This window comes from Cynara cardunculus (assembly GCF_001531365.2).
Source record: "Cynara cardunculus var. scolymus isolate 2C chromosome LG 1, CcrdV1, whole genome shotgun sequence".
Classification (NCBI taxonomy): Eukaryota; Viridiplantae; Streptophyta; class Magnoliopsida; order Asterales; family Asteraceae; genus Cynara; species Cynara cardunculus.
In genome coordinates, this window is record NC_037528.1 from 33,660,734 (window position 1) to 33,687,356 (window position 26,623).

General features: G+C 37.7%; 1 protein-coding gene across 1 annotated transcript; it reads left to right on the plus strand.

Moving 5' to 3' along the window:
* Positions 1-460: 460 nt before the first annotated feature.
* Positions 461-26,623, plus strand: LOC112500138 (chaperone protein DnaJ-like). Its single transcript, XM_025103464.1, has 11 exons — positions 461-795; positions 2,989-3,057; positions 3,310-3,405; positions 3,547-3,671; positions 8,962-9,157; positions 11,875-12,050; positions 13,558-13,687; positions 22,622-22,782; positions 24,540-24,598; positions 24,912-25,017; positions 26,433-26,623. Exons 1-11 carry the CDS (start codon positions 478-480, stop codon positions 26,605-26,607), a joined length of 1,611 nt encoding a protein of 536 aa, XP_024959232.1. The 5' UTR covers positions 461-477; the 3' UTR covers positions 26,608-26,623.

Sequence of the window (26,623 nt, forward strand, 5' to 3'; positions counted from 1 at the left end):
TCGATGAGAAGGATCGATTTTGGAGAAGAGAAGAGATCGATACCTGGAGAAGAGATCGATGAGAAGGATCGATTTTGGAGAAACGTATTGGAGATCTGATCGATTTTGGAGACGTGATCGATTAGGGTTAGACAGGGTTAAAATGGTAAATCGGTAATAAGTCAATTTTCATAAGTTACTATGGATTAACTTATCAAAAACAACTTATTACCGGTTTGGTACCGGTATAAGCACTTTTTTTTTTTTTTACCCAAACACTCCGTTTTAACTTATCTCCGGTACCAAACTGAAATAAGTCAATAAGTCACTTAAATAAGCTTATCCAAACACCCCCTAGATAACGTGCAATAAAATACGAATTAAAACGAGTTGAGATTTGCAAACGCATCCATTGCGAAGACCAATTCGCTAAATAATCCGAAAAACCCTCGCCCACACCCATATCGGGCTTGTTTAGACGGAAAAAATCCTCCAGCGATGGTTAACTGCCATTTTTTAAACACTTGTAGCAGCAGCTCACCCCCATCGATCTTTCCCACCACCACTACAATCTCCTCCTCCTCCTCCCCCTCCTCCTCTGTGGTTTCCATCAAGTCTTCACTAAAATGCGCATTCCCAGTTATCAGAAACAATATCGCATTTGCATCTTGTCGGCGTCGTCGAGTCATTTGCGCGGCTGCGTCTACGCGTAAAAGTAGTAGTAGTAGTAGTCCTGACTACTATAAAGTTCTTAATGTTCGTAAAAACGCTACTTTGCAGGAGATCAGGAGCTCCTATAGAGCACTTGCTCGTAAGGTTAGTTATCACATATCATTTTCCCCTAGTTAAGATATTGAAATAATTCTTTTAAGTTGCTTTTATCAGTTATATCTTATTGTACAGACTGGGTGCATCTTGGGTTTGTAATGCAAAAGTAATTCTCAGAAGATGAGAAATCGATATCACATATTTTATGTATTTATCACCAATGGTTTTCAATTTATAGCAGTAATTGTTTATGGTTAGAAGTAGATATATTAATGTTTATGTTCTAATGGACGTTAACCAAACCAAACACACACAAGGTTTGGGTTCTGGTGAGAATGTAAGTTATGGTGAGAAGTGGAAGATGGTATCCACCATTGGATCAATCCTAATTAAATATCAACACTAATGCAATGCACCGGATCAATTCCGGTGATAAGCGCAATTCATGGGGTGAGGTGAGATTAAAAGTGACCAAGTGTCCTCAAACGATCCTTCATCACACACACAATATGTCGCCCATTTGTAGGATTGTTGCACACAGACCTATCCTCGAGCGTCTTGTGAAAAGGTTACAGGGAAAACTGAGTGCTTTGGATATATCTAAATTCTAAGGTATCTTTTACATGATCCATTGCTTAGGTCATGTGCATTCTTCCTGGCCTTTTGGTTTAGAGATGGTATTGAATTTGATTGTGAGGGTTTCATTATACTTCTATACCTTGCTTGTAGAACCAAAATGAAGAAAACAGTTGGCTTCACCCAAAAATTTGGAAGATGTAAAACCAAAAATGCGTTTGAGTGGGATGGGCTCTCGTATAGTGTATGGATATAGAGCTTGCCATATATATATATGTACGTATTTATTTGTGTGTGTGCATGTTTACACACTTATTTATTTACACATATGTGCCATACATAGATGCTAACATATGTTCAAAAATATGTTTATGTATATGCACACACACATACCTAAATATTCACATGTATATGCACTCAAATATGCACATATACCTACTTGTATACACATAATATCAATACACATACATCTCTATGTATATCTATACATACAAATATGTACATAAACACACAAATGCATTCAGTATACACACATATACACATCTATATAGACACAATTATGTATCCATATACATATATGTACATATACACACATATCTATCTACCTATCTATATTTATGTATGTGTGTATGTGTCTATATGTATTTGAATACTTGTCTATATGTATTTATAATCTGTCTAAATGCATGTATGTTTCTATCTATATGTATGTATATGTACACCCATATTGCATGTGTATTTACAAGTATTATATATAATGTAGTCCCACATGTAATTGTCGTGTTTGAGCTACAAGGCGACTGCTTACTAAGATCACCTGATTGAGGGAGAATCTTTAAACTAGTTGTGACCCATTTTTATCAAAGCTTGGGAGACTTTCCTTAAGTCATTGTATCAGTGTTTTCTAAGCCAGTGATGGTACATGTCCATGAACGTTTTCTTCAATTGTCAGAATTTTAACTATAAATCCTAATATTTTTTCCTTTATCTTCTTGTGACATTATGATCATAAGTTGGGTTAAAATAACCAAAAAATTTTCTTAGAACTCTCAACTGGCCTTCAAAAGATCTTTGTTGTTGGAATCTGCATGATCTTGATCATATGACTTGTAGTTACTGGTCAAGATTTGTAGCTTATTCCATGAGCAGTGGTTTTTTAGTATGCTGCACTGCCAGAACATCTTGGCTGAACCCTAAATAATTGAACTCGGTAAGTGAAAAAGGCTGTTGTAGAACGCTATATCTTAAACAATTTAGGCCTGCCCTGGGAAAATAGTCAAAATAAACAACCACTCAAAAATCAGCCATTGAAATCCACGTGTCGGTTCTTGAGAGTGTGACCTGATTAGGAATCTCTATCTTGGCTGATCCCCAAATGACAAACAAAACACAACTATGTTCAATGCTTGCACTCCATATTGCCAATGAAATTGTCCTTAACATTATATGTTTCCTTTTGCATTCTGTAAATTCTTGAGAGTTCGTTTATTTGTAGTTTATCATGTTCGATTTATTATTTTATGATAGTGCTATAGTTCTGTTTTTGTTGGTCGTTGAATACCGTCACTATAAAATGATCCATTGTGGCTACTGAAACGTAATGTCTCTACCTATACTCTTCATTTGGTTTCATACCAACATCGTTTCATACCTCTTTTGCAACAGTATCATCCAGATATGAACAAGGGTGCTGGAGCAGAAGAGAAGTTCAAAGAAATAGGTGCTGCATATGAGGTATCTAAGTATTTTATACAGCCTCTCTTCCCGACTCAACAAGTGACCTCTCTTCTTGATTGGGCATTCACTTTTGGGTTATATTTTCTTAGACTCTAACATACTCTCTAATTCAGTTTTCCAACTTCCGATTTGCATTATATCTTTCCTTTAACTTGTCTTTCACCGTACACCTTATGTTTTATGTTTTTATTTTGTATGTATAAGAATGCCAAATTAAACCACTTTGTTTTATATATTTTTCTTGTATAGGTCTTATCAGATGAAGAGAAAAGATCATTATTTGATCGTTTTGGGGAGGCAGGTTTACGAGGGGAATATGATGGATCAGGTACTGGTTACCAGGAGGTAAGATTGTATCACATTGGAACAACGATATCAATGTAGTATTTTCCTTTAAAGGGGTGGGTTGGGAGGGGGGGGGGGTTCTTTTCATGCCCAACATTGGTTGGTGTATCACTATCTATCTCAGGAACTTTTTTCTTTTAGGTGGACCCGTTTGATGTGTTTGGCACCTTTTTTGGGGATGCAAATGGTTTTTTTGGCGGGATGAATGAATCAGGAGGCAATAATTTCAATTTGAGGAGCAAGGGCAGCCATGCCCTGAACATTCGGTAATCGTCCACCTACAAGGTTACCTTTTCTGATGTTTAGCCAACAATTATAACATTTTTATGTAGTGACAAGAGTTTGTTTAGAAGAACATGCTGTTAGGAAAACCAAGGCCCACTGTAATCTGTCACATTCTCCCCGTTCTCTTAACATTATTTTCTGGGCATTCTATTGAAAAACATAACATGTAATTTTTTATTCAACCTTTTCGTTGCCAATTATAATGAAGACAAAAAAATCTGTTGTGCTTCAGGCCATTGATCTCAAGTTTCTTTTGCTGCTAATATGTGAATTATTGTCATGTTGCTTGTGAAGCTGCTGCACCTAGTTATTAACTCTTTGGAATGGTTCATAAATATGGCATAAGGCACAAAAGAGGGCCATGTAAAAATAACTGGATTGAGGTTATGCCATATGGTTGTTGCAATGTAAATTTCAGTCCCTTCTTTTGGGATCAAATGTAAAACACCCCTCTATTTACATGCTAATTTTTTTTACGTATATAATAATTATTTACAGAAAATTAAACTCACACACACTTCTCACCTTTGGTGAGACTTGAACCTCTGGTCTTCATGAAGGAGGGTCACTGGCTAGTGGGTACTGATGGTCTATGCTGTTATATCGGTCAGAATACGAAATATCAGTCAGGACCGATATTCGATATATCGGTCCAAAATAGCGGTTAACATAATATTTCTTAGAATTATATATATAATATGCATTAATTAGAGTTTAGAAATATAGTTTCAAAATTAAAACATCACATCATCTAAAGTGTTCAAAAACGAGCTAATCGTAAGTAATAGGTTCGGCATCCGAGTCAACATCATCCAATACATTCACTTCTTCGTTTAGGTTAGCTTCCCAATCTTCCTCTTCTTCCCCTTCATCTCCAACATGATGATGATGATCATCATCATCTCTATAGCGCTCCCTTTTACTTCTTGTACTTGGTCCAACTTCTTCATTACCTCCCATTGCTTCTCGTACATCCGACCAAAGGAGGCCATCTCTTGCATCCACAAACTCTTGGAGCTCAACGTCGGTTGGAACCACCCAATCATCATTTTCTTCAACATCTCTCAAGAAAATARGATTTGAAGACTTGYTATYYTTAARAGATTTGTAGCGYCTCTCCAATCTTTTGTTATATTGAATGAAGACAAGRTCATTCAACTTCTTTTGCAAAAGGCAATTTCTCTTCTTAGAGTGCAACTGAAATGATAATTGATAAATTTAAAACCATAACTTGAATTTAAGTTTCATTTGAGCTAANTTTTGCAAAAGGCAATTTCTCTTCTTAGAGTGCAACTGAAATGATAATTGATAAATTTAAAACCATAACTTGAATTTAAGTTTCATTTGAGCTAATATATTTTCCATAACAAAGAAAACTTACATGATCAAATGCACTCCAATTCCTCTCACAAGGAGAAGCGCTACAAGTTTGACTTTGAACACTAATCGCAAATTGTTGGAGCACGGGTGTGTCGATGCCATAAGAACACTACCATACATCTACGTTTTATAGGTATATTAAGTTAATAAAAAAACACAAATAAACTTTTGAATATGTGTATATATATATTATATGATTATATCCTATTATCATACTTACGTGGTGCTACTTTAGCTCTATTTCTTATGGCAGCCGCAGATCCAAATTGCCCCGATATCTCGACATATTGATTGAGTTCCATCCGTAAAGTATCGTTTCTTTCTTCATCATGCACAAGTCGGTCAATTGCCTCGTATAGTCCCGTCTTGATGTATCTATTATTCTCAACTTCTGAATTTTGTGCATAATAAATGGCGGGGTTGAGGTAATATCCGGCTGCATATGTACTGAAAGTTAATACCAATAATTGGATTAAATTTAAAAATTAAATAAATAAAACATAACAATATTTTATAAATTATACCGGCATGCAAAGGATGATGAAGTTGGTCACTCCATCGTGCTTGAATCATTGACCACACTTTAGTGATCAGTCTTTCGTGAACGGTGCCAGTCAAGTTCTTAATTTGATCTTTAGCTCTCTCCATAGCATCGTATATATAGTCCATACACGGCTTCTCCTCCGTATCAACCAACCGAACAACATCAACCAACGGTGCTAATACCTGACAAGCAAGATAAATATTGTCCCAAAACTCTTGCTTAGCTATTATTCGTTCAATTCTTTTTCCGATGGGTTTCTTGGCAAAGTCACTCTTCCTCCATTGTTCAGAAACAAATAGCACTTGGAGATGATGCCGATTCTCATGGATGCTCTGAATGGTGTAGAATTGTGTTGCGAACCTTGTAACACATGACCGATGCAGTTCTCTATTTTTAGTAAGCTTTCGCATCATATTCAAAACCCTTCCGTGGTTATAAATATAAACCACTACCGCTCTCGCATCAACTAGCACACTTTTAATCTTTGGAATTTTCTCTCCGACATCTCTTATCATAAGATTCACGCAATGAGCTGCGCATGGTGTCCAAAACATCTGAGGATGTTGTTCTTCCAAGATTTTTCCAGCAACTTTAAAGTTGGACCCATTATCGGTGACAAACTAGTATAAGTAAAAAACAATTAGTCACTACTTCAATATATGTGTGTGTGTAGAATAATGTGGATACTTAATATAGATAGAATATTTATTTGTTACCTGCATGATGTTCTCCTCTCCGACATCCTCTATAACCTCATTGATCATCTGTACAATTAATTGAGCATCTTTCACATGCTCCGATGCATCAATTGATTTCAAAAAAATTGTCCCTTGTGGACAATTGACCAAAAAATTGATCAAGCTTCTCCCTTTCCCGTCTGTCCAAAAATCGGACATAATAGTGCATTTACTCTTCTTCCAGTGTGAACGGAAGGAATCCACAAACTCGTTGGTGTCCTCAAGTACATCTTTCAACAATGTGACCCGAATATTATGATAACTTGGAGCCGGCATGCCTACCAACGATAGGAATAAAGTTAGTACTTACTATTTAGTAGTTAACCTTTGAGAAATATATTAAAAATTTGAAGTGGTAATTACCTCTTCCATACTCTCCAACCGCATTTATGAACTTTTGAAAGTTCTCATCTTGCACGGCATTGAATGGCAACCCAACCGAATATGCCCAAACCGCAAACTCTTTCCAAGCGGCCAACTTTAAYTTCTCTTTGATTGGATTGTTTCTATCTAAGGTGGCTTGCTTTATCTTGGCATAATCGGGCWTCAACATCGCATCAAGAGGCCCGCGAACATCGCTAGCGGGATTTCTTTTTAAACCACGAGGCTGTGTTGAGGCTTGTGCTCGTGCTCTTCCTCCTTCGATAATCTCTATTCCATCTACGTCTTGCTCATCCTCATCAATATCATCAATATCATCAACTTCAAYCGAATATTGTCGAARGATTTCTACATTTCTATTTCGTTCTTTCTTTTTCTTATTCTTTTCACTAATGGATGCTAGAACTCTTTTTTTGATGTCGTTACTCACATTAGGACAACCAATGACGTTACCTCCGTTGTGAGTAAGGTGTTCTTTCAACCTAGTGACCCCCCACTCATTTTTTATCACATATGGTACACCATACATTTAGTTTTTTTGGTTGGATCTTTCCATACCCCCCATTCCCAAGCCATATCTCTATTGACGCATTTTGTACCCGCATCTGATGAAGTAGTAGTAGTAGTAATCGGGGTCACAGATGCCCTTGAAGATTGACCCCCTTCTCTACTTTCTATTGCTTTTTTTAGTAATTAAGTTCTTAGTTCTAAGTTCTAACTAAGACAAATCAGAATAATTAAGTGAGTGGGTGGGTGATAGTAAGACCTGGAGGCTGGACCAGGCACTGTCGAGTGTCGATTGCTGCTGTTGCTGTCAATTGCTGTTGTTAATGTTGGCTGCTGTTGCTGTCGATTACAGTTACTGCCAGTTGCTGCTGTGGCTGTAGCAACCTGGTAAGCAGAGGAGATGGAGAAGTCGAAGTCCAAGTCGTGAGAAGAAGTCGAAGTCGAAGTCTGATTAACTAGGTGTCTGAATCTGAAGTCGTAAATATAAAAGAAAGAAGAAGACCGTTGTGGAGGTAGATCAATTTCAGACCTAATTTAAGTTACCAAGCCCAAAAAACTAGGCCCATGAAGTAACAAAAGCCCAAATATTTAAACCCTAAAAAATCGATACATCGGTCCGATATTTGCATCAAAATATCGCTAAAAATCGGAAAATATCGCCGATAATATCGGGGACGATATTTTGACCGAGATTTATGGACCGATATTTTCTCTAGGAGCGATATTCGATATATCGCCGATATATCGCGATATTAACAGCATAGCTGATGGTACATGCCATTTCTTTTTGGTCTATGAACCATTTCTTTTGTTGTCTTAGTGAGGGTTGGAGAGGAGATATTATTTTGTGATAGTGATTCTTGAGCTTAGCTTCCTCGTTAGATGCTAAATACATATGAAGTCGGTTATATTCATGTCATGTTTGACGGTTTGCTAACTTTACAAATGTATTACTTTGCGGGTGTATTATGGATTAATTGAAATATTAGGGCCATTAGGTCGTATGGATTCTCTAAGGCTGCGTTTGGTACATGGGACTGGACAGGACATAACAAAACCCATTGTTCCACATTTAGTGTGACATGGGACTGGACAAAAACTCACGGCTCCACGTTTGGCACGACATGGGGCAGGCACTGGTACTGGGACAAGTATTGTATGGGACAAAAAAGACTTTTTTTTGTAAGATGGGACAAAACTACAAATTATCAATCTACTCTCATTTGATAAAACTCTAATATGGTTTTTGGTTTAATGGTCAGCACCACCCATCGCTGCCACCACCACAACCACTGTCGACCATCGGCCACCACCACCCATCGCCGCGCCACCACCACTACTGGTTACCACCTCCACCACCATCGGCTACCGACCCTACCACCGTCAATCACCACCTCTATCTACACCACATCAGCCACCACCTCCTCAACAACCACCACTTCCACCTCCATATTCACCCCTGTCGGCCGCCACCACTCCTAGAATATTAACGATATGGGAAAAGAAATGGCGTTTTCTCTTCAACCTTAAATATTATGATTTGATGATAATACATGAGGGTCATGTAGATAATGAGAGTTTGACTTTCTATTTCTGTCACTTCATGATCATAAGGAATCTACTTCTATTTATTCCACATCCCTTTAATAATTGATGATCTGTATTTGCTTTTCTCTTCACCAAGTTACAATTTATGGAGTTGCATAATTCTTTGTTGTTCAGGCATGATATCTTTTTGAGCTTTGAAGAATCGATTTTTGGGGGGAAAAGAGACATTGAAGTTTCCTGCCTTGAGACATGTGACTATTGTGGGGGAACAGGAGCTAAATCAAGCAATCATATAATATTATGTAACCACTGTGGAGGTAGAGGAGCAGTGGCAGAAACTCAGAAAACGCCATTCGGGGTGATGTCTCAGGTAATTTTTTAACTATTGCTACTAAGAATAATGAGTATATGAATATCAACTGACTTTTCATTTACATGTAACGTCTTGCTGTTAGACTGTATACACTCTTTTAGGTCAATGTCTTGTCGGATAATGCAACAGACTTTTGGAATAATTAACATCCTGTAGCATCAAGGCTTGCTTTTAGTTATATTCTATGTGGAAATGGGGATTCTAGTACTTGGTAAGGCACAATTTAGTTGTAGGAATGCCTAATAGAGCTGGATGTCCTTTTTGGTTTTAATATGTTGCTAGAAATAAATTGCAAATGTATTGCTTAATTGATCTTCTAAACTCCCGCTCTTTCTGTTATTTTCTATTAAGTCCATCTGATTTCTATTACCTTTGTTGTGTTTCTTAATCTCGTTTTCACGCTGTCTTGGGGCCAATTTTCTACTATTATTTCACCTCACATTATTGTCCTTCATTTTTTCAGTCAAATTGATCCAAGTAGCAAAAGTAGGGGAAAGAGCCACCACATAGTCTACCTCTTGATGACCTTACAGGCTTCATCCAACACAACAATTTGTACACAAATTATCACATTCCATCACAGTTTCCAATCATTTTCCGAAAAAAAAATCATTGCTTTTTTAAAATCTAAAAGTTCTAGACAATCTTACCGGTATGGCTACCGACGTCTAACCCATGCTCGTCTTATCTCACAATGTTAAAACGTCACTTGCTTGCATGAGTTTATATGGTGAATTTGTTTCATTGGAAATGCTATAGTGGAATATCATTTTGGTGTAGAGTCTTTATTATGTCATATTAACACTAACATAACATGAAGAGTCAAATATGCCATCTCCATAAAGCATACTCTTATATCTTGATGCATCAAGTAAATTAGTTGGATAATATTACTCTGAATCTTGTTCAAAATAACTTAAAAGTTGTCTGCTAGATAAAGTTACTTTTTGCATTAACATGTCATTTGTATTCATATTAATGCAAACCAAACTATTGATGTCTGAAAAAGTAGTTGATTGTTGTTTCAACTAAGTTAAGGCGGCCCTTGGTTCGTTTTAAGGATTGGGAATGAATATGTTGGGTGATGGGAATGGGTATATATGTTGCATTGTTTTACATTATTTCTGTTGCGTTGCATTGTTGATGTTTGGTGATGAAAAAACAATCCACACACACTACTTCCTCCTCGATCACCAAGACACCAACATAGCATATCCATCTTTTTGCTCCTGGTTTCATCTTAATGTTTTTTATTTTATCTCCACAACCACAAGATGGGATTTATCTTCAAATCCGCTAGGTCGAGAATCACACCCAAAACCAAATGGTGAAATAGATGGGAAGTTGGAGTGTAGTGAGGGCTAGAAGGCAAATTTGAGGAATACATTTTCATTCTCCTGATTTAAGGAGGAATGTTTGATTGCCCAAAAAATGTAATGATTGAATGCATTATATAGAAACAAACACTATTAATCATTGCATTCCCATTCCCTATTTAAGCCAAACGCCTTCAATTATTCTTTTTTTCATTCCCCACGTAATGTCCCCAACCAAGCGCCTATCTTGGCAACTTCTTGTTCCACAGTCATTGTGAGGGGAACATGGAAGAACTTATGATTGATGACACCTATAAAAGATTTGTACTAGAAATAGAGTAGACATGAGGCAATGCTTTAAGAATGAATAGAAGATGCAAGATTTTGAGACCTTGTGCTACTCTTGTTGCATTTCAAAGACTCCTTTGCAATGTACTTGATGTTCGTTTCAGTGTTTCACAAGGTTGGTTATTAGTTTTCTCATGTGTAGAAGATGCCTCATGGATGTATAAAGTACCCTGGCTCTTATTTACAAGCATGGAGGAGACATTTAAATCGTTTAAGCTATTTATAGGAGTCAGGATGTAAGACATACAACAATGGTAGGGAGTGGTGGCATGCATCCGGAGTCTTCAACCCTGGAATCTCACCTATGACCGAACCTGAAAAAACCCCAGGTCTCATGCAATAGCTGCACGACATCATGTAATTGATTGGTAAAAATGTTTGGTTCACCAAGAAGTAAACATATAAATATAGATGTAGGAGAGATCTGCAAATTGAGGTGGATGCATGGCTATGTTTTGATGAATAACATTAGAAATGAGGGTATGTGGTAGAGCTGGAAGCTGATTTAGGAGAAAATGAGGGAACACCACTTAAGATGGTTTAATCTACAGTCTTTTGGAAGCAGGATGAGGTATATTTACACCAATAAAGGAGGCCAAGAGGATTTTGGACTTCGAGATATCCAAATGTCTTTGCCTTTGATAGGAAAGCATATACCGTTTATTCATGTTCTTAGTTCACAGAAAAGGGCTTAGTTCTTTTTTAGTCAGCTAGATTACATTGACTTGTCATAGCTAACCATGAAATGATTGATCTATTGTTTTTGATACTTCAAAGTAAAAATCTCTTATCAGGAATTATCTTAGTTGCTATCATTGTTTAGATCTTTGATATATGAATCTTTATTTCAGTAAATATCTTTATGTGAAAACGTTTTTTACTTGCCATACTAATAGAATCTTGTACGCATGTGATGTATATTGATCCTGTTTTGTGCAATTGCTTGTTATCCAGAATTCCCTTTCTATTATAAAAATGTTATTTTTCATTTTTTTGCTTTATCCAACCTTTTGACTTACCGGTAGTATTTTTTTCACCTATCGATTTCAGGTATCTACTTGCTCAACGTGTGGTGGTGATGGTAAGATCATAACTGAATTTTGTAAGTATTGTCGAGGTGAAGGTAATGTCCAATCAACTAGAAGTATCAAAGTGGTAATACCACCTGGTGTGAATGATGAAGCTACCATGTGCATAGAAGGGGAGGGAAATGTTGACAACAAAAGGTGTGCTGCAATCTTAAGTAATTCATATCTACACACAACTAGCAATTGTTACATGGGTCTGGCTCACGTTTACCTCTAAACCCCACATATACTAACTTCAACTATTTCTTGACGGCATACATGACCTTATTCTAAAAATCTTTCATTAGTTGGTGCACCACCTACAAAGATGGATGATTTAGTACCAATCTGACATTAGACACCAATATTTGAAGTCCAAGACTTGAGAAGGTGTAGTGTGAGGAGAGCCCAAGTGCATAAGTTCCTTACTATTTGGAATTTGGCATGTGGTAAGTGTTATGTTGTTAATCGCACCGATATAGCGGTGCAATTGTGGTTAGCGGTCATGGGACAAATAGGCGGTGCTCAAATAGATGTCCTGCGATTAGAGGCGCTGTAGATCGCAAAATGACCGCCTTTTGAGCGAAGTGGATTGAACAACAGTCCAAATGTAGTACTAAATAGTGTTCAAACTGATGGTAGAAAAAGGTAGCAAAAGAACTTCGAGATGGAAAGTGAAAAACATGTTATCGTGTCTCTCTTTATCAGAAGTGGAAAACAAGGGCTACCATGGTACCATGATCAGAAGATCAGAATAGTTCAAATAAACTTGAAGGTTCAAAATTTAGATACAAAATTAAACACACTTTGTAGATCATATCCAAATAGGACCAAATTGGCAATCATAATAGTTTTAGTAATGAGTCAATGATCATGATTAGGGGTTCAGTTGCAATTCTAGGTTTTCAATAACTGGGCTTTCAAGCTAGAGGGGCTTCATGAATATCAATGTTTTCGTGGTATAGTCGATTTTTGGGATTAGGGTTCGCAATAGTGTCACGAGTAGGGGTTTGTAATAGATCACGGGTAGGTTAGGCTATTGTTTCTACAATGGGTGGCGATGACAATGAGGCCATGAAAGGGATATTGTCAATAAGGCAAAAGGATTCCACAACTTGGGATTCGTTGGCACTAGTGTTTTTAAGTGCTAGGCTTATTGGATAGAGCAACAAAGCTAGGGTTTTGGGAAGGATGTCACAACAATGATGAATATAACTTCATGATACGGGAGTTGCGAATTAGGAAAAAAAATTTGTGGCAAGGTTTTCCAAGCATCATGTTTAGGGCTAATAATTTATTTATTTAATTTTATCTTGAACAACATAACTCTATAACAATAGAAGGTTGGTATTTATTTAATTTTACATAAATTTATTTATGTAACAATTGAAGGTTGGTATTAGTTTTTGATGATTTGTTAAATAAACGAAAAATCTCTTATACACAAACATGTTAATAGATAAGGACAAATACTTAATGGTAGATTAAATAGATAAACACTAAACTATCTGGACTCTTTGAATATATCATAATGAAAACATCTTGTTTGTAGAATTGAATCTTCCCACTTTATTGACTGCTAGTTAGCATTCCTTAGCAATTTATACTTCTTTTTGCTAGGTTCTTTCACAGAACAAGTTGGTGATACTCTTGATCTTCCTTGCAGGAATAGAGTTGGTGATTTGTATTTAGTCCTTCATGTTAATCAAAAACGTGGAATACGAAGGGATGGTCTTGATCTTTACTCAGAGATTAATATTGATTATTCACAAGCAATATTAGGTACTGTTATTAAGGTAAAGACAAATTTGAGTTCAATTACATGTAAAATCTGCATGTATTATTTATGGAACAACTTGAACTTATTAGATATGCTATAGAACACATCTTAAGGAACATGTGTCATACCTTTTAGCAATCTTGATACTACTTGATAAATTTATATATATGAAATTATTAGAGCTGAGAAACAGATACCTTGTTGAGAACATAAACCGATCATAAAATATATTGGAATATGTGGTTTTCAGATAAAGATAAATGAAAATAAGATAATTTTAATCAGGATAAATATTTAGATAGTCATGAACTGATATGACTTCGAGCACTATCAACATTCTTTTCAAATTACTTGGTGCTCCTTTAGTGGTTTGTACTCGGGAAAAATCATTGCCATTTATGTTACCGAAGATTATATTAGGAATTTTGTGATCTAGTAACTGTACATGTGCAAACTTTAATGTTCAGAACCTTAGGTGGCGTTTGGTTCGTAGAATGTTTTTGGATGAAATGGAATCTGTTAAAGGAAATTGACTTTGAAGGAATTGGAATGAAATGTTATCAGGTTTGACCACCTTTGGTTGGCAGATATTGGAATGGAATCTGTTAAGGAATTGAAATCTGTCTGTTTGATTCACAGAATGTAGCTTTGGAATTGGAATGAAATATTGGTAAATGACTAGAATGCCCTTTTTTGAAAATTTTAAATTTTTTAAAACTTAAAATACTTTAATAAAATAATTATTTAATGTGTAAAATAATATAAAATACACAACCCGAATATAACCATAAACCAAACGACGTTACTAAATCGATGGTGGTCCATGGTGGTTCAGATCCGTGGTGGTCTGTAGTGGTTCAGATGGCGGTGGTCGGCAGTGGTTCAGATTGGTGGTCGTTCGCGGTGGTTCGGATGGCGGTGGTCGACAATAGTTTAAATCGGTGGTGGTCCACGGTAGTTCAGATGGCGGTGGATCAGATCGCCGGTGGTTCAGTAGGGGGTGGTCTAGATCGGCGATGGGAGGTGGTGGTTCATATCAGCGGTGGCCGGTGGTGGTTCAGATCGATGGTGGTCGGCGATGGTGGTCCGCGGTGGTTAAGATGACGGTGGTCGGCAGTGGTTCAGATTGGTGGTGGGCGGTGCTGGTTCAGATGGCGGTGGTCGGAGGTGGTTCATATCGGGGGTGGTTCATATCGGGGGTGGTTCAGATCGGTGGTGGTCCATGGCGGTGATCCGTGGTGGTTCAGATCGACGATGGTTCAGATTGGTGGTGGTTCAGATCGGTGGTGATCGGCAGTGACTCAGATCGGTGGTAGTCGTCGGTGGTTCAGATGGTGATGGTTGGCAGTGATTCAGATCGACGGTGGTCGGAGGTGGTCCACGATAGTCATATTGGGTTTTATGAGATTAGGGTATGTTGGGTTAAGGGCATATTTGGTATTATGAAAATAGAGAATTCCGTTCCATCAAAATACCATGTAGTTGTTAAGGAATGTTAAATTCCTTTATTTGTGGAATTTGTAGGATTTTGAAGATAACTTTCGTGAAAAAGAATGAAGCAAACGAGGGAATGAAATTTGGTCAATAATTCAACATTCCAATTCCATCATATTCCTTCAGAATCTGCGAACCAAACGCCCCCTTAGGTTAGTGTGGATGAATGGACCCAACATTGTCTCCTACCACTAATTCTAATCATATCACTATGATATTAAAGCTTTTCTTGTTTAAGTAAGCATGGCCGAGCGGATGCCAACATATGTTGTTATGCAAATAATCTAATGCACTTGTTCATTGCCATCCCAAGTGTTCTAAAAATTTGGATATTAAATTTCTAGGAACGCAGTGTCTTTGGCTTCTAAGATCACATTGATGGTCTAATAATTAAGAGTAAACTCGAATTTTGGTCCTAAGGTTTTCTTGAAACTCTGATACTCGTTCCTAAACTTCAATAAGTTCAGATTGTCCTTATGGTTTGCATTTTGCTCTTAAAATTGTTCCTGAGGGAGGGTTCTCATGGGTTGTTTGGTTGTTCTTTCATCAAGTCCTGTATAGATTAAGTTGTCCATATGAATTATGCTAGATTGATGTGTGTTTGCTGGAGAATAAACTGTCTGAATGACATAATTACCATTTTACCTTTGTTTTACGAGAAACATTTATTTATTTGAGTAATTTTGTTTACTTTGTTACATCTTTTAGAGTAGTTGTTTCTTTTGTTTATTCTTATGCATCCTCAAATATTATCGTTACATCTTTTACAAAAGTTTAAAATACGATCGACATATCACAAGTATCACAAGATTTCTGGAAAGGGGGGGGGGGTATAGAGCCTCTTTGCTTCTTTCTTCTACCTCTTGATTAGCCATTCTAATTGCTTCATCACCATTTGCATATCTTCCTTCAACAAAATCACCTTGGTCTGGACAACTCTGGCACTTTCCTCCAATTCTTCGACACAAGAGGCTACACTCCTAGTCATCATTGGATCTCATCGCTCGAATATTAATTTGATATACCCAGAGCACATAAATCAAAATTGGATGTGATTGTGGTGTATCTTAACTCGAAGCAAAGGAATACAAAGGATTCCAGCTTTCGATAAGCTGGTGCACAAGGAAAATGGAATCACAAAACAAAATACCTTTTCACCACCTGTTGTGGCTATTTGTATTTAGAAGGGGTTCCAACTTCCGGTAGGCTGGTGCTCTCCCTCTCATGTCAAAAGGAAAATGAATCAGAAAACATAATACCTTTCCCCCACCTGCAATGGCTATTTATTTCTATTTCCCCATCCTAACGTCCTCACAGAAACCTCGTCCCCACCCTTCATACATGGACATGAAGACAATTTTTACCAATACCCTCTTATTTTAATAGCATAGCTTAGGGGTGTAATTCCCAAAATATCACAGAAATCAGATAATCTTCAATCAAGATTATGATCAATCTAGAGAGAGAATTTCACCCAAGTGTATGATATTAAATCTTGTAATGTTTACAAATGTGATTAGCTCAACACTAATTACAACACTAATCATCCTATTTATACAAGGAAAGCATTAAAGACTAAACTATTACAAAATAGGAGAAACTTGCTTGAATACAACATTAATGCACATCATTGAACCCAACATTCTCCCCCTTTGGATTCAAGCACGAGAAATAGTAAATCTTGACTTTCTAAGACCCAAGTGAGTTTTGATTCTTCTCAATGCACTTCGATACTGCAATTTATCATCCAACAGGTTTAAACGCACTGATCAGAAGATACCTTTCTCTAAGACTCATTCTTTCATTTTCTGCAGCTTTATCATTATCAGCTTTAATTCTCTCAAGAGCCCTTCGCACCAGCTTGATAGTACCGTTACAGTACTTATTCAGCTCACTAAACCTCATAACTGCACCATCATATATTACCACAAACTCCGGATCTTCAAGAATAATAAAGAGAGGATAGCCTTCAATGTCTTGATCAGGTCTTTTCAAGTTTATGATCTTCTGATTACCTTCAAAGCCCATCTGAACATCAATGACCAAAGACAATTTAACATGACTCTTCAAGTATCTCTTTATAGCTTCTAGACCAACGACTGCTCCTTCTCTTCTGACAGTGAGATCCCGAAGTTCATGGTAAAGATGCTCCAGATTTTTAAGATAAAGATTTGGGAAGTCAGCTTCGCTAAACGTCCAGATGTGTCCATCTTGTCTTATTACACTGAAAACAGTATACCAAACTCTTACAAGTTTATTGGCATATATATTCTTGATAGACACGATTCGATGTCTGGTTCGTACTTGACTAATTGGTAGGCGCTTGGCTTTCAGAAAGTGCTTGTATTCAGTATGATATTCTCGAGTCTCTTTATGAATCCCAAGGATTCTGTCACCACTTAAAGCTTTTCGGTGACGAATACAAATGCCAAAATAGATATCTTCAAGAAAAGGTTCTCTGATCCGAGCTCTGTCAAAACCTGGAACATTAGCTCGAATTGCAAATGGCACATAATTTTTTGAAAAGATCTCTGTAGGATCAAATGCCATCTTAGAAGTATCAGAAGCGCCTTGAGAAACTGTGGTGGGAGGTTCAGAAGCAGTTTGATGATCAACCTGAAACGGAAAAATAGGATCATCTTCATTTATGTCTGTTTCAAAGTCAAAGTAGATGTCCGCTGACTCATCAATATTATCAATATCTTCATCGTAATCTTGAACTCCACCCAGTTCTCTTGAGAAGACATCATTGAACCCAACGTTGGCAGACAAATCCAATAACAGCCTTGTTTCTACAGTGGAGTCCGCCAGCTTTTCAACCATTGGCTCGATCACAGGATTTGTCTCCACAGCTGTCACCTTCTCAGCTGATTCCTGGCCAGTAGTCCGTTCTCTTGTACTTGCTGGAACTGGACTTTCTTCAATAACAATTTCAGACTCTGGCTCCCAGCAACACCTTCCGCACCAATTGACGACTCAGCCAGCCTTTGTCTTTTCCTCTCCCCCTCATGGTGATCAGGATCGTCCTGATCATCATGCCTTCTTTTCAAAGTGCTGGCTTGAGCTCGGCAAGTATTTTCCAAAGTTGATACCCTTTCGGTTAAGGCATCAATGGAGTTTTGCATTAGAGACAGTGCTCGAGTGTGAGGCAATTATAGTACTAATTTTTGAGAAATTAGTAGCTACAACGTCCTGGAAAGCTAGAAATTCTGAGGCCTTTACGGTAGGATTCTCCTCAACTTGCTGTCTTAAGAGCCCAACCAGATCTGCGTCCGCCGCATCAGGATTTTGACTCGATATTAACTTTGCATACAGTAGCGACTTTAGCTCATCCACCGTTTGTTCTTGTTCCCTTAGAGGTTTAGGAGCAGGCGGTGGTGACGGCACAGACGATTGTTCTTCAGTTACTTGCTCTTTTCCCTTCAACAATCTCTTCAAATTTAGGATTTGATCTGTCATAGTGTCCTAGACAGCCTTTAGGGCGCCATCCAAATATTCCCTTGACACAAAGTCAGGTAAAGTAACACCTGGATCATATAGATTGCCAGTTGTAACAACAGTTGAGTCAACTGTTGTGCCTACGTTCAGTGTTGGCAGAATGTTAGCATTGGTAGGACTTCCAACCTGTCCTTGTGGAAAGTCTACAGACTCCACTCGGGTCGTTCCGGCTAGTTCACAAAGAACTGCAGATTGAGCAATGGATGCTCTAGACTCAAGTGTACCTATGTGTATCGGCGCTAGACTCGAGGTGCACTGAATCGATGTCGTAGGCTGGGGCAGAGGCCTACTAGTTTCAATATCTACATTCTCCAAGTGAGAAGCAAATAGAGTATGTGCTATATCCCCGTGTGAAGATGAAACAATTGCTTGTTGAGAAGCAACTGAGTGGCTAGGGGGGGTGTGCATTTGCATAGCTGGGCAAGCTATGTCTGTTCCGATATCAACATTCAACAAATGAATGTTGATAGCAGATGTGGGTGCCCGGCTAAGTGTTTCGGCTGGGATAGGAGCATATGCTTCATTTTGAGCTCCACACTCACCCTCTCCATATTTTTCTCCGTCCCCTACACTCATTCTCTCAACATTTTCTACTTGAGCTCCCTCATCTTCTTCATTCGGTATGTCATCCAATAATTGATGCAATTCACCGAAATCATTGCCGAAGTCATCAACATCAAAAGATAAGCTGTGAAGACTCGGACATGTTTGTTGATCTTGATTATCATCAAAAATATCATCAAGATTGTCTATGATTGCGCCCACTTGAATGTTTTCAGTAACAAGAAGATGAGCAGCATCATCATTATCATCATTGTTGTCATCATCATTATCACTATCATTATCATCAGCCTGAGTTGCCTCATCATCTAATATTGTATCTTCCTAGCTTGAAGAAGCTGTGGAAGTATTATCTGTTGTAGTTTGATGCAAATCAGAGTCTCCCCTCGTCAAACTACCCCTCTCATTTACATTTTCTCTCTGCTCACTTCCCTGATCAGGTACCCCATGTGCCTGAACTGTCTCATCTATATCTATACCCTCTCGCTCAGCTGAGACATGGGTGGATCCCGGGGCAAGTTCAACCGGTTCTAGCTGAACTTTAGGATCTATAACTCTCCTATAATCTATCACACATTGAGCACTCTGATCCGCATAGCCAAACAGCTCAACTGGAATTTCCATGATTGAGTCCAGATCTTCAACTTTTGTATGAGATCTTATTCGTTGCGTAATGAACGACGACCCAACTTCACTGCTTTCTCTGGCCGGAATATTTTCGTTTGCGTTCATCATCGCCTTAATGATAAGTTGAAGAAACCTTTGAAACGGCACAAATTTTCTGGCTTTTGAAGGAAATCTCTTAGCATTGACCAACTCGACCAATTCGTTCTAGATTATGAGCGCATAGTCATAATGACGATTGAAGACGATTCCATGGAAAAACTTCAGAAATGGATTGCTGCACGTGTCAATCCTGGCAGTTTTTGACGTTAAGCACCGGTTGAGTATTGAGAACAGCAAGTGCCATATTGAGGGAAGAAATCGTCTCTTGAATTGTGACGGAATAGTTAACTCTTGCGAGTATCCTAATCGTCTGATGTCTCTGCGTAACTTTTCATCAGATATTAGCTGTTCAAAAGCGGAAGCAGTTGGTCCTGGTAATCTCAGTATCCTTCGAAGTCTTTTTAAAGTCAGACGACTTGACTCAGTTATGAGATCGATCCATTGATTGTTCTCCTTCGATTTTGATTCATATTTTGATTTCCCATATGTCAAGCGTTCCATGTTCATTTTGAGTCTTCTTGATATTGGTAGTCGTTTTGAAAACATTAGAGATAGCAGAAGTTCATTCTGCTTTGGTCCCAAAAGGCCTAAATCCTTAGGATTTTGATGCTTTCATTTGCATTTGAGTTCCATTTGCAAGAGTGATGGTTACATTTGCATTTGAGTTTCATTTGCAAGAGTGATGGCCTAAATCATTTTGATTTTGATCCTTCCAATTGTATTTGAGTTTCATTTGCAAAACAACAAAAGTGATGGTTATTGGATTTGGGTTTCCTTGCAACATAGGCGCTTATTTTTTGGTTTATTACATTTATGCATGTAAGGTATTTGATGAAATATGTGAGAAATGTGGATTGTTTGGGTTGTAGTTTGGTTTACCACAATGAAATAGTAGGACAATGATTTATATTTCTTATTGGTTATCAATTTTAAGGATTGATTAGTATAGTTGATTTATGAATTTCATTGTCAAGCTTTAGGGAACAACATAAAAAAACAAATAGTCGGGGTAGAAGGGTAATTTTTTTCATTCAGACAATTTAAGGGGCCGTTTACCAAACGCTTACCCGGGTAAGTGTTTACCGGCAAAATTCAACACTATCACTTACTTACCAGGTAAGATTTTAGTTCACCAAAATGGTATCGTATGAAATAATATTCCCAATAAGTGCTAACTATGGTAAAAATCATCGCCCTCACTTACTGGGTAGGAGTCGCGATCCATGTCTTCGCTTTTACTGAGTAAGATTCTTAGTCCTTGCCATATTCATCGGTAAGGTAATGTGACTTGGTAAGCACTTGGTAAATGGCCCCTTATTCAGCATAACAAACAAGCAACAATTTAGCTTAATCCATACAGACAACGTAAGTGTTTCTGACAACTTAATCCATATAGGGCCTAATGAAAGAACAACCAAACACCTTACTATTTCTTACTGTTTCAACTGGGTAATGGCGGGTTCATCATTTCCTTTTTTGGTTTGGGGGGGTGTTTGTAGGGGGAGAATATCAGACAACTCACATTTTCAATTTAGGACTGCTCATACATGCATTTAGAGAAGATAATAGTATTACTACTTCAGAGCAATAGCCACTTTAATTGGTGCAACCTGAGTGGAGGGTTGGAACACTGGTGGTAAAATATTAGGTTAGGTTTCTTGTGTAATAAGTGTGCCGATAACAATATAGAAACAGAGTAAAAGAGTGTGATATGACATATATCTGATATGACATATATCTTCAAGGCGTATGCTATTTCTTAGGGGTCTCAATTTTGTACCAAGACAAACCAACCATACCAATCTAGTTGGTACCAATCTAATTGGTTGGTAGTACCATACCAACAATCCAAAATTAAAATTATCTTATTTTAAACTTTGCTAAATATAACATGGATGGATACATAAAACTTGATTTAATTCATTCGCCTAATTCTAACAATCTTAGTATCTCGTCCACACCTCCACGGTCCATCACCGCTCTTCAATGCCCATTTGTATTAGACTATTAGTGAATGCTTGAATTATATGAATATTATTTGAATGCTTGTGTAGGTAGGGATAAATGGTACAACACATACCAACATGTTATTTGAATGTTCAGTGGTTTTAGTGCATCTAGATCTAGTTGGTAAAGATGTCAATTTAAATAAATTTGTAACTTCAACTTTTGCGATGTTGGTATAAAACCGTGCCAACCGAAAAATGTTGGTACCAGGTATAGTTGGTTGGTACATGGTATAAAATTGTGTACCAATTATAATTGGTTGGTACACGGTATATGGAAAAAAAAACATGTTACCGTACCATGTTCACCCCTACCATTTCTCACAGAGCTGATCTAGAACGCTATAAAGGAATATTTACTTCAATAAATAAAGTTGCCTGTTATAGCTTTTTATCGGTCTCAGACTCGGTATTTGAGAGAGATGATTGAGGTCATGGGTTGTAATTAAAAGAATAGTAAGCCAATCATAAATTTCTGAACTGTAAGCGGGCTTATCATGTAAAGGTCTGACTTCATTTATCTTTAGACCATTGTACTCTACTATACTAGCTGAAGCAGTTTGATCCATAATGCAATTTGACATTAGTGGCATTGCTTTTAAAATATCTGAAGCCAAAATTATCTTGTTTTTTTTCGTAGTTCTGAGTTAAAAAATTTAATTTAGGTTGAAACTGTGGATGGTCTAAAAGATCTTCAAGTTCCTTCTGGGATTCAACCTGGGGAAACCATAAGACTGTCAAGGATGGGAGTTCCAGATGTCAATAAGCCTTCTGTTAGAGGCCATCATCACTTCATTGTGAATGTCCAGATCCCGAGATACATCAGGTATATTTTCTATGGAGTGTGAATAACTATAGCTCTCTTATTGATTAACTTTGAAACTTTGTGGGATTTCCTTTTAATTTTATGGTGCAATTGCTTAACAGTCCTGCAGATAATCTAAACATTTTGACCACTGATTGTCTAATCATGAATGAGCTGCTTTCCCATTTCAAATATAATGCGAGTTGGTATATTTTTCTAAGAAATTTGACAACTCCAGATGAAATAAAAGGACCAGTGCCAAAATAGTGGAAAGGTAAAGGAACCTTGTCAATATGTATACAAGGCGAGTTGATTCATTTTCTAAGATATTTGGCGACTCCATTACCACTAGAAAAATGTAGTGGAAAGGTAAAGGAACTTTTCTCAATCGACTTTTAGAAGTACTAGGTTTGATGTTTAAAGGTCTAGTGCAGAAAAGATTTTCTTTGAAAAATGTTATTTGCACTCCAAACAGTGACATAGGTATTGGAGTGCATAGACCATACAGTTCACATAGGTATTGGTGTAGGCCCGGAATATCGGGGAGTTGGTTTGCTGAGATTGTGGGGGGTTTGAATGGATCCTGGTGTGACTTGTTCAACTCTAGTTTAATGGCACTCTTTCCCTGGTGGTTTGGAGTAGGCAATGTCACGGGTGTCGTTTGTCATTGTCGTGTCGTCGTTGCTATCTTGGAAGGTTATCGCCAACTACGCTGACAGTCCTCGTTGTTGCTTTCTTAACTTCAACAAAATAACCGTATAAGTTATAATCATGATAGCGATACGATTGGTTGAAGGTTTTTGTTACCCGTATCAACTACTCAAAACAATGATTTGAGGTGTTATTATAATTAAGTACTTGCAAAATCACTTGGTATGAATTGCTAGTACCTATCTTCTCTTTTCGCGCACTGAGTACATCTCACCTCCCCCACCCCCACCTCCGTGTTGGATATAATGGGTTTGTTTGGTTTTGTTTGTACCTGTCTTCTAATTTGGTTTTTTGTATTCTTAGGTGGTAAGGCTTAGTTATATAAAGTGGTTACCCATAGCTTAGGTTTACTGTAATGAATCACTCTATTTCACAACTAGAGTTCCAATGGTAGTAGAAAAAAACTGTTCCAACATTTCATTTCCATCTGAAGCAAATGGACTCTGGTATGTAGGAATCTGTTGTGTTCATCAAGCTAAATGCTATTATTTTTCTTCAAGCAGAAAAACCACATGCAACATGGAGCAGAGTAATGATTGATCTTGGTCATTACATTATGTTGACAAACCCCTTTCTTAAAAGGATAATGATGAGGCTTGTAAATGATAATGCAATAATCAAAATACCATGCAAAGCATTGATGTTAGTGTACAGATTCGAAGAGATAAAAAAAAGGAGGGATACAAGACATGTCCCATCAGGGATTTGGTGCACAAAGAGATGAGCAGTAATCACAAAAAATGAATAATGATATGTTGCATTCAACGGGGGTTACACTTTATAGGCCTTTGGGAACAATACTCAAGATTGAGTTCCCAGGAGGAAGAGGATCCTTTGCAATTATCAACTTCATTTTTGCAGTTGGTACAATCATGGCAACAATTGATGGTTTGTGCACATGTAGTGTATGAAGACATTTATGCATCAACTTAAGTGAGGATGGTATGAATGTTGAACATATATTGTATGATTGGTAAAAGGATGATTTTTTGTACAAGGGCCAACTGTTTCCTCTATCATAGCTCTGAATTTACTAACCATGTAATCCAATGTCCTTGTCATGTCAGCAATGAGGAGCGCCTATTGGTTGAAAAGTTGGCGGCAATACGACATCACGTAACTAATGGTACAGTGCTTATTGTTTCATCCTTTGTCAAGTTTACTGCACCTTTCACACTGGCTAAAAGAAGGAAGTCTAAGAAGATGATGAGCTGTCGGTGCATTGAAACTGTAGAGTCCTCGTGGACCATCATTAACTTCCAGTGTGTCTTAGATGTCATATGAGTACTTGTCTCTTCTTAAGCTAAGTCAGCTAGAAGGAGAACGTTTACCCACCTACAAATAGTGTCCTAAAGGAATTCTTGGATACATGAAAAAGAGTAGAGAAAGTCTGTTTTGAAAAGGAATCGTCTCATATGTTTTATTTTTGCACTTACCAGGACGACAGGATGATACCTTTGACAAATATAAAAGAGATTTTGCTTCAAGCTACACTAGCAAAAAGCTTGCTACGTCTTTATGGAACTCAATCCGGGACATATTCGGGTATGCTTTGATATGCTTGCTAACTATTTTTCACCTGATTGTTCACTTTCTCTCTTTTCCCAGGCTTCTGCCACATTTTTTTGATACAATATGTTATTGCAAGGTATTATTATGGTTAGGAAATTGGGTGCAATGGAGGGTCATGAAACAGTAGGAAACCGTAACCAGACCAGGCACATAAATGCAATAATTAAGATTAGCCCTATTTCTCTAATGCCCGATAGTTGGAGAAAGTGATGATCAACATCAACGTGTTTCACGCATCCATGGAAAACATGACTCTTGATGTTCTACACAGCAACATCATTGCAATATGTGAATCCCCAAATGGTTCATGCCATGGATAGGGAAACACGCCTTGCTACTAGTTTTTCCATGAAAAAAGATTCCCCTGAAGGAAAACAGAATACCCTATTGTAGACATACTAGTATATTGACGTCCTACATGACTACCAATTATGTAAAGAGCATGATGTCCGGGATCATCCATCGTGTTCCTTCTATAAAACAACATTCCAATGACCGTACGAGGGGATGACATGTCCGGGATCATCCATCNATGTCCGGGATCATCCATCGTGTTCCTTCTATAAAACAACATTCCAATGACCGTACGAGGGGATGACATGTCCGGGATCATCCATCATGTTCCTTCTATAAAACGACATTCCAATGACCGTACGAGGGGATGACATGCCCAGGATCATCCATCGTGGTTATCAGGAACTGTATGTTGCTCTGGTCCACGACACGACTTATTCGTGAATGTATCTATTATCATCAAGCAATTGGAGCATAAATTTATTACAATTTTGTGGCACTTGTGTACACACAGGAAATTAACATAGATGAAACCCCAACTAGAGCGGTTAAATATAAATTATAAAACTAACACAATCAGCCAGTTTGCCCTATCCTTGTAACCTTGTCAATTTGGCAAAAGGAGAAGTATGCGTATGGGGTGTCCTTTCATTTGGAACACATAATTTCAAGGTGAATCATATTCACTTGAGCCCTGTTCAAGCAATCCACTTGCATGATTGTCAAGACATCAACTTTAGTTGGTAAGGATGCTTAACCTGTCATAGTTAGATGTCCTGACTTTTTCTGCATTCTTCTGGTGCATCTCTTTTCTTGGTTCGTTTTAAACTTTTGCAAACCCCCCCCCCCCCCCCCGGGTGGGGAGTTAGAGCAGAGGTCAAGTTTGTATACATCTTACCTCTCTCAAACCCTGCTTTTGAGCGACATATACTGGGTCGTTTTGGTTTGGTTAAGCATCCACTTGTAGGTTTCCCCGAGAGTCATTCAAGTAAAATTTCAGTAACTTTTTTGTATCTATTATCATTAAGCAATTGGAGCATAAATTTCAAAAATTTCATAGATGATAACACATGATTGTATTATTTTTTTGACAGGGGCAAACAATCTGGGGATCAATTTAGTTCTGCAAGCATATGCACAGCCGTATACTGGAAACGTTCTTCACCAAGTTCTTCAACAATGGTTCTTACTGCTATAGTTCTTATCTTCACATGTATATTTAAATCTGCACGTAGAAACGGCAGCAAAACTAAGAAACAAGAGAGATAGATTGGACAGAAATGGC

Excerpts from the sequence above, each read along its gene's own strand:
- LOC112500138 (XM_025103464.1), top strand. The coding sequence starts at position 478 with ATGGTTAACTGCCATTTTTTAAACACTTGTAGCAGCAGCTCACCCCCA. Across the intron at positions 796-2,988 it reads ATAGAGCACTTGCTCGTAAG|TATCATCCAGATATGAACAA; the intron begins GTTAGTTATCAC and ends CTTTTGCAACAG. Across the intron at positions 3,406-3,546 it reads CAGGTACTGGTTACCAGGAG|GTGGACCCGTTTGATGTGTT; the intron begins GTAAGATTGTAT and ends TTTTTCTTTTAG.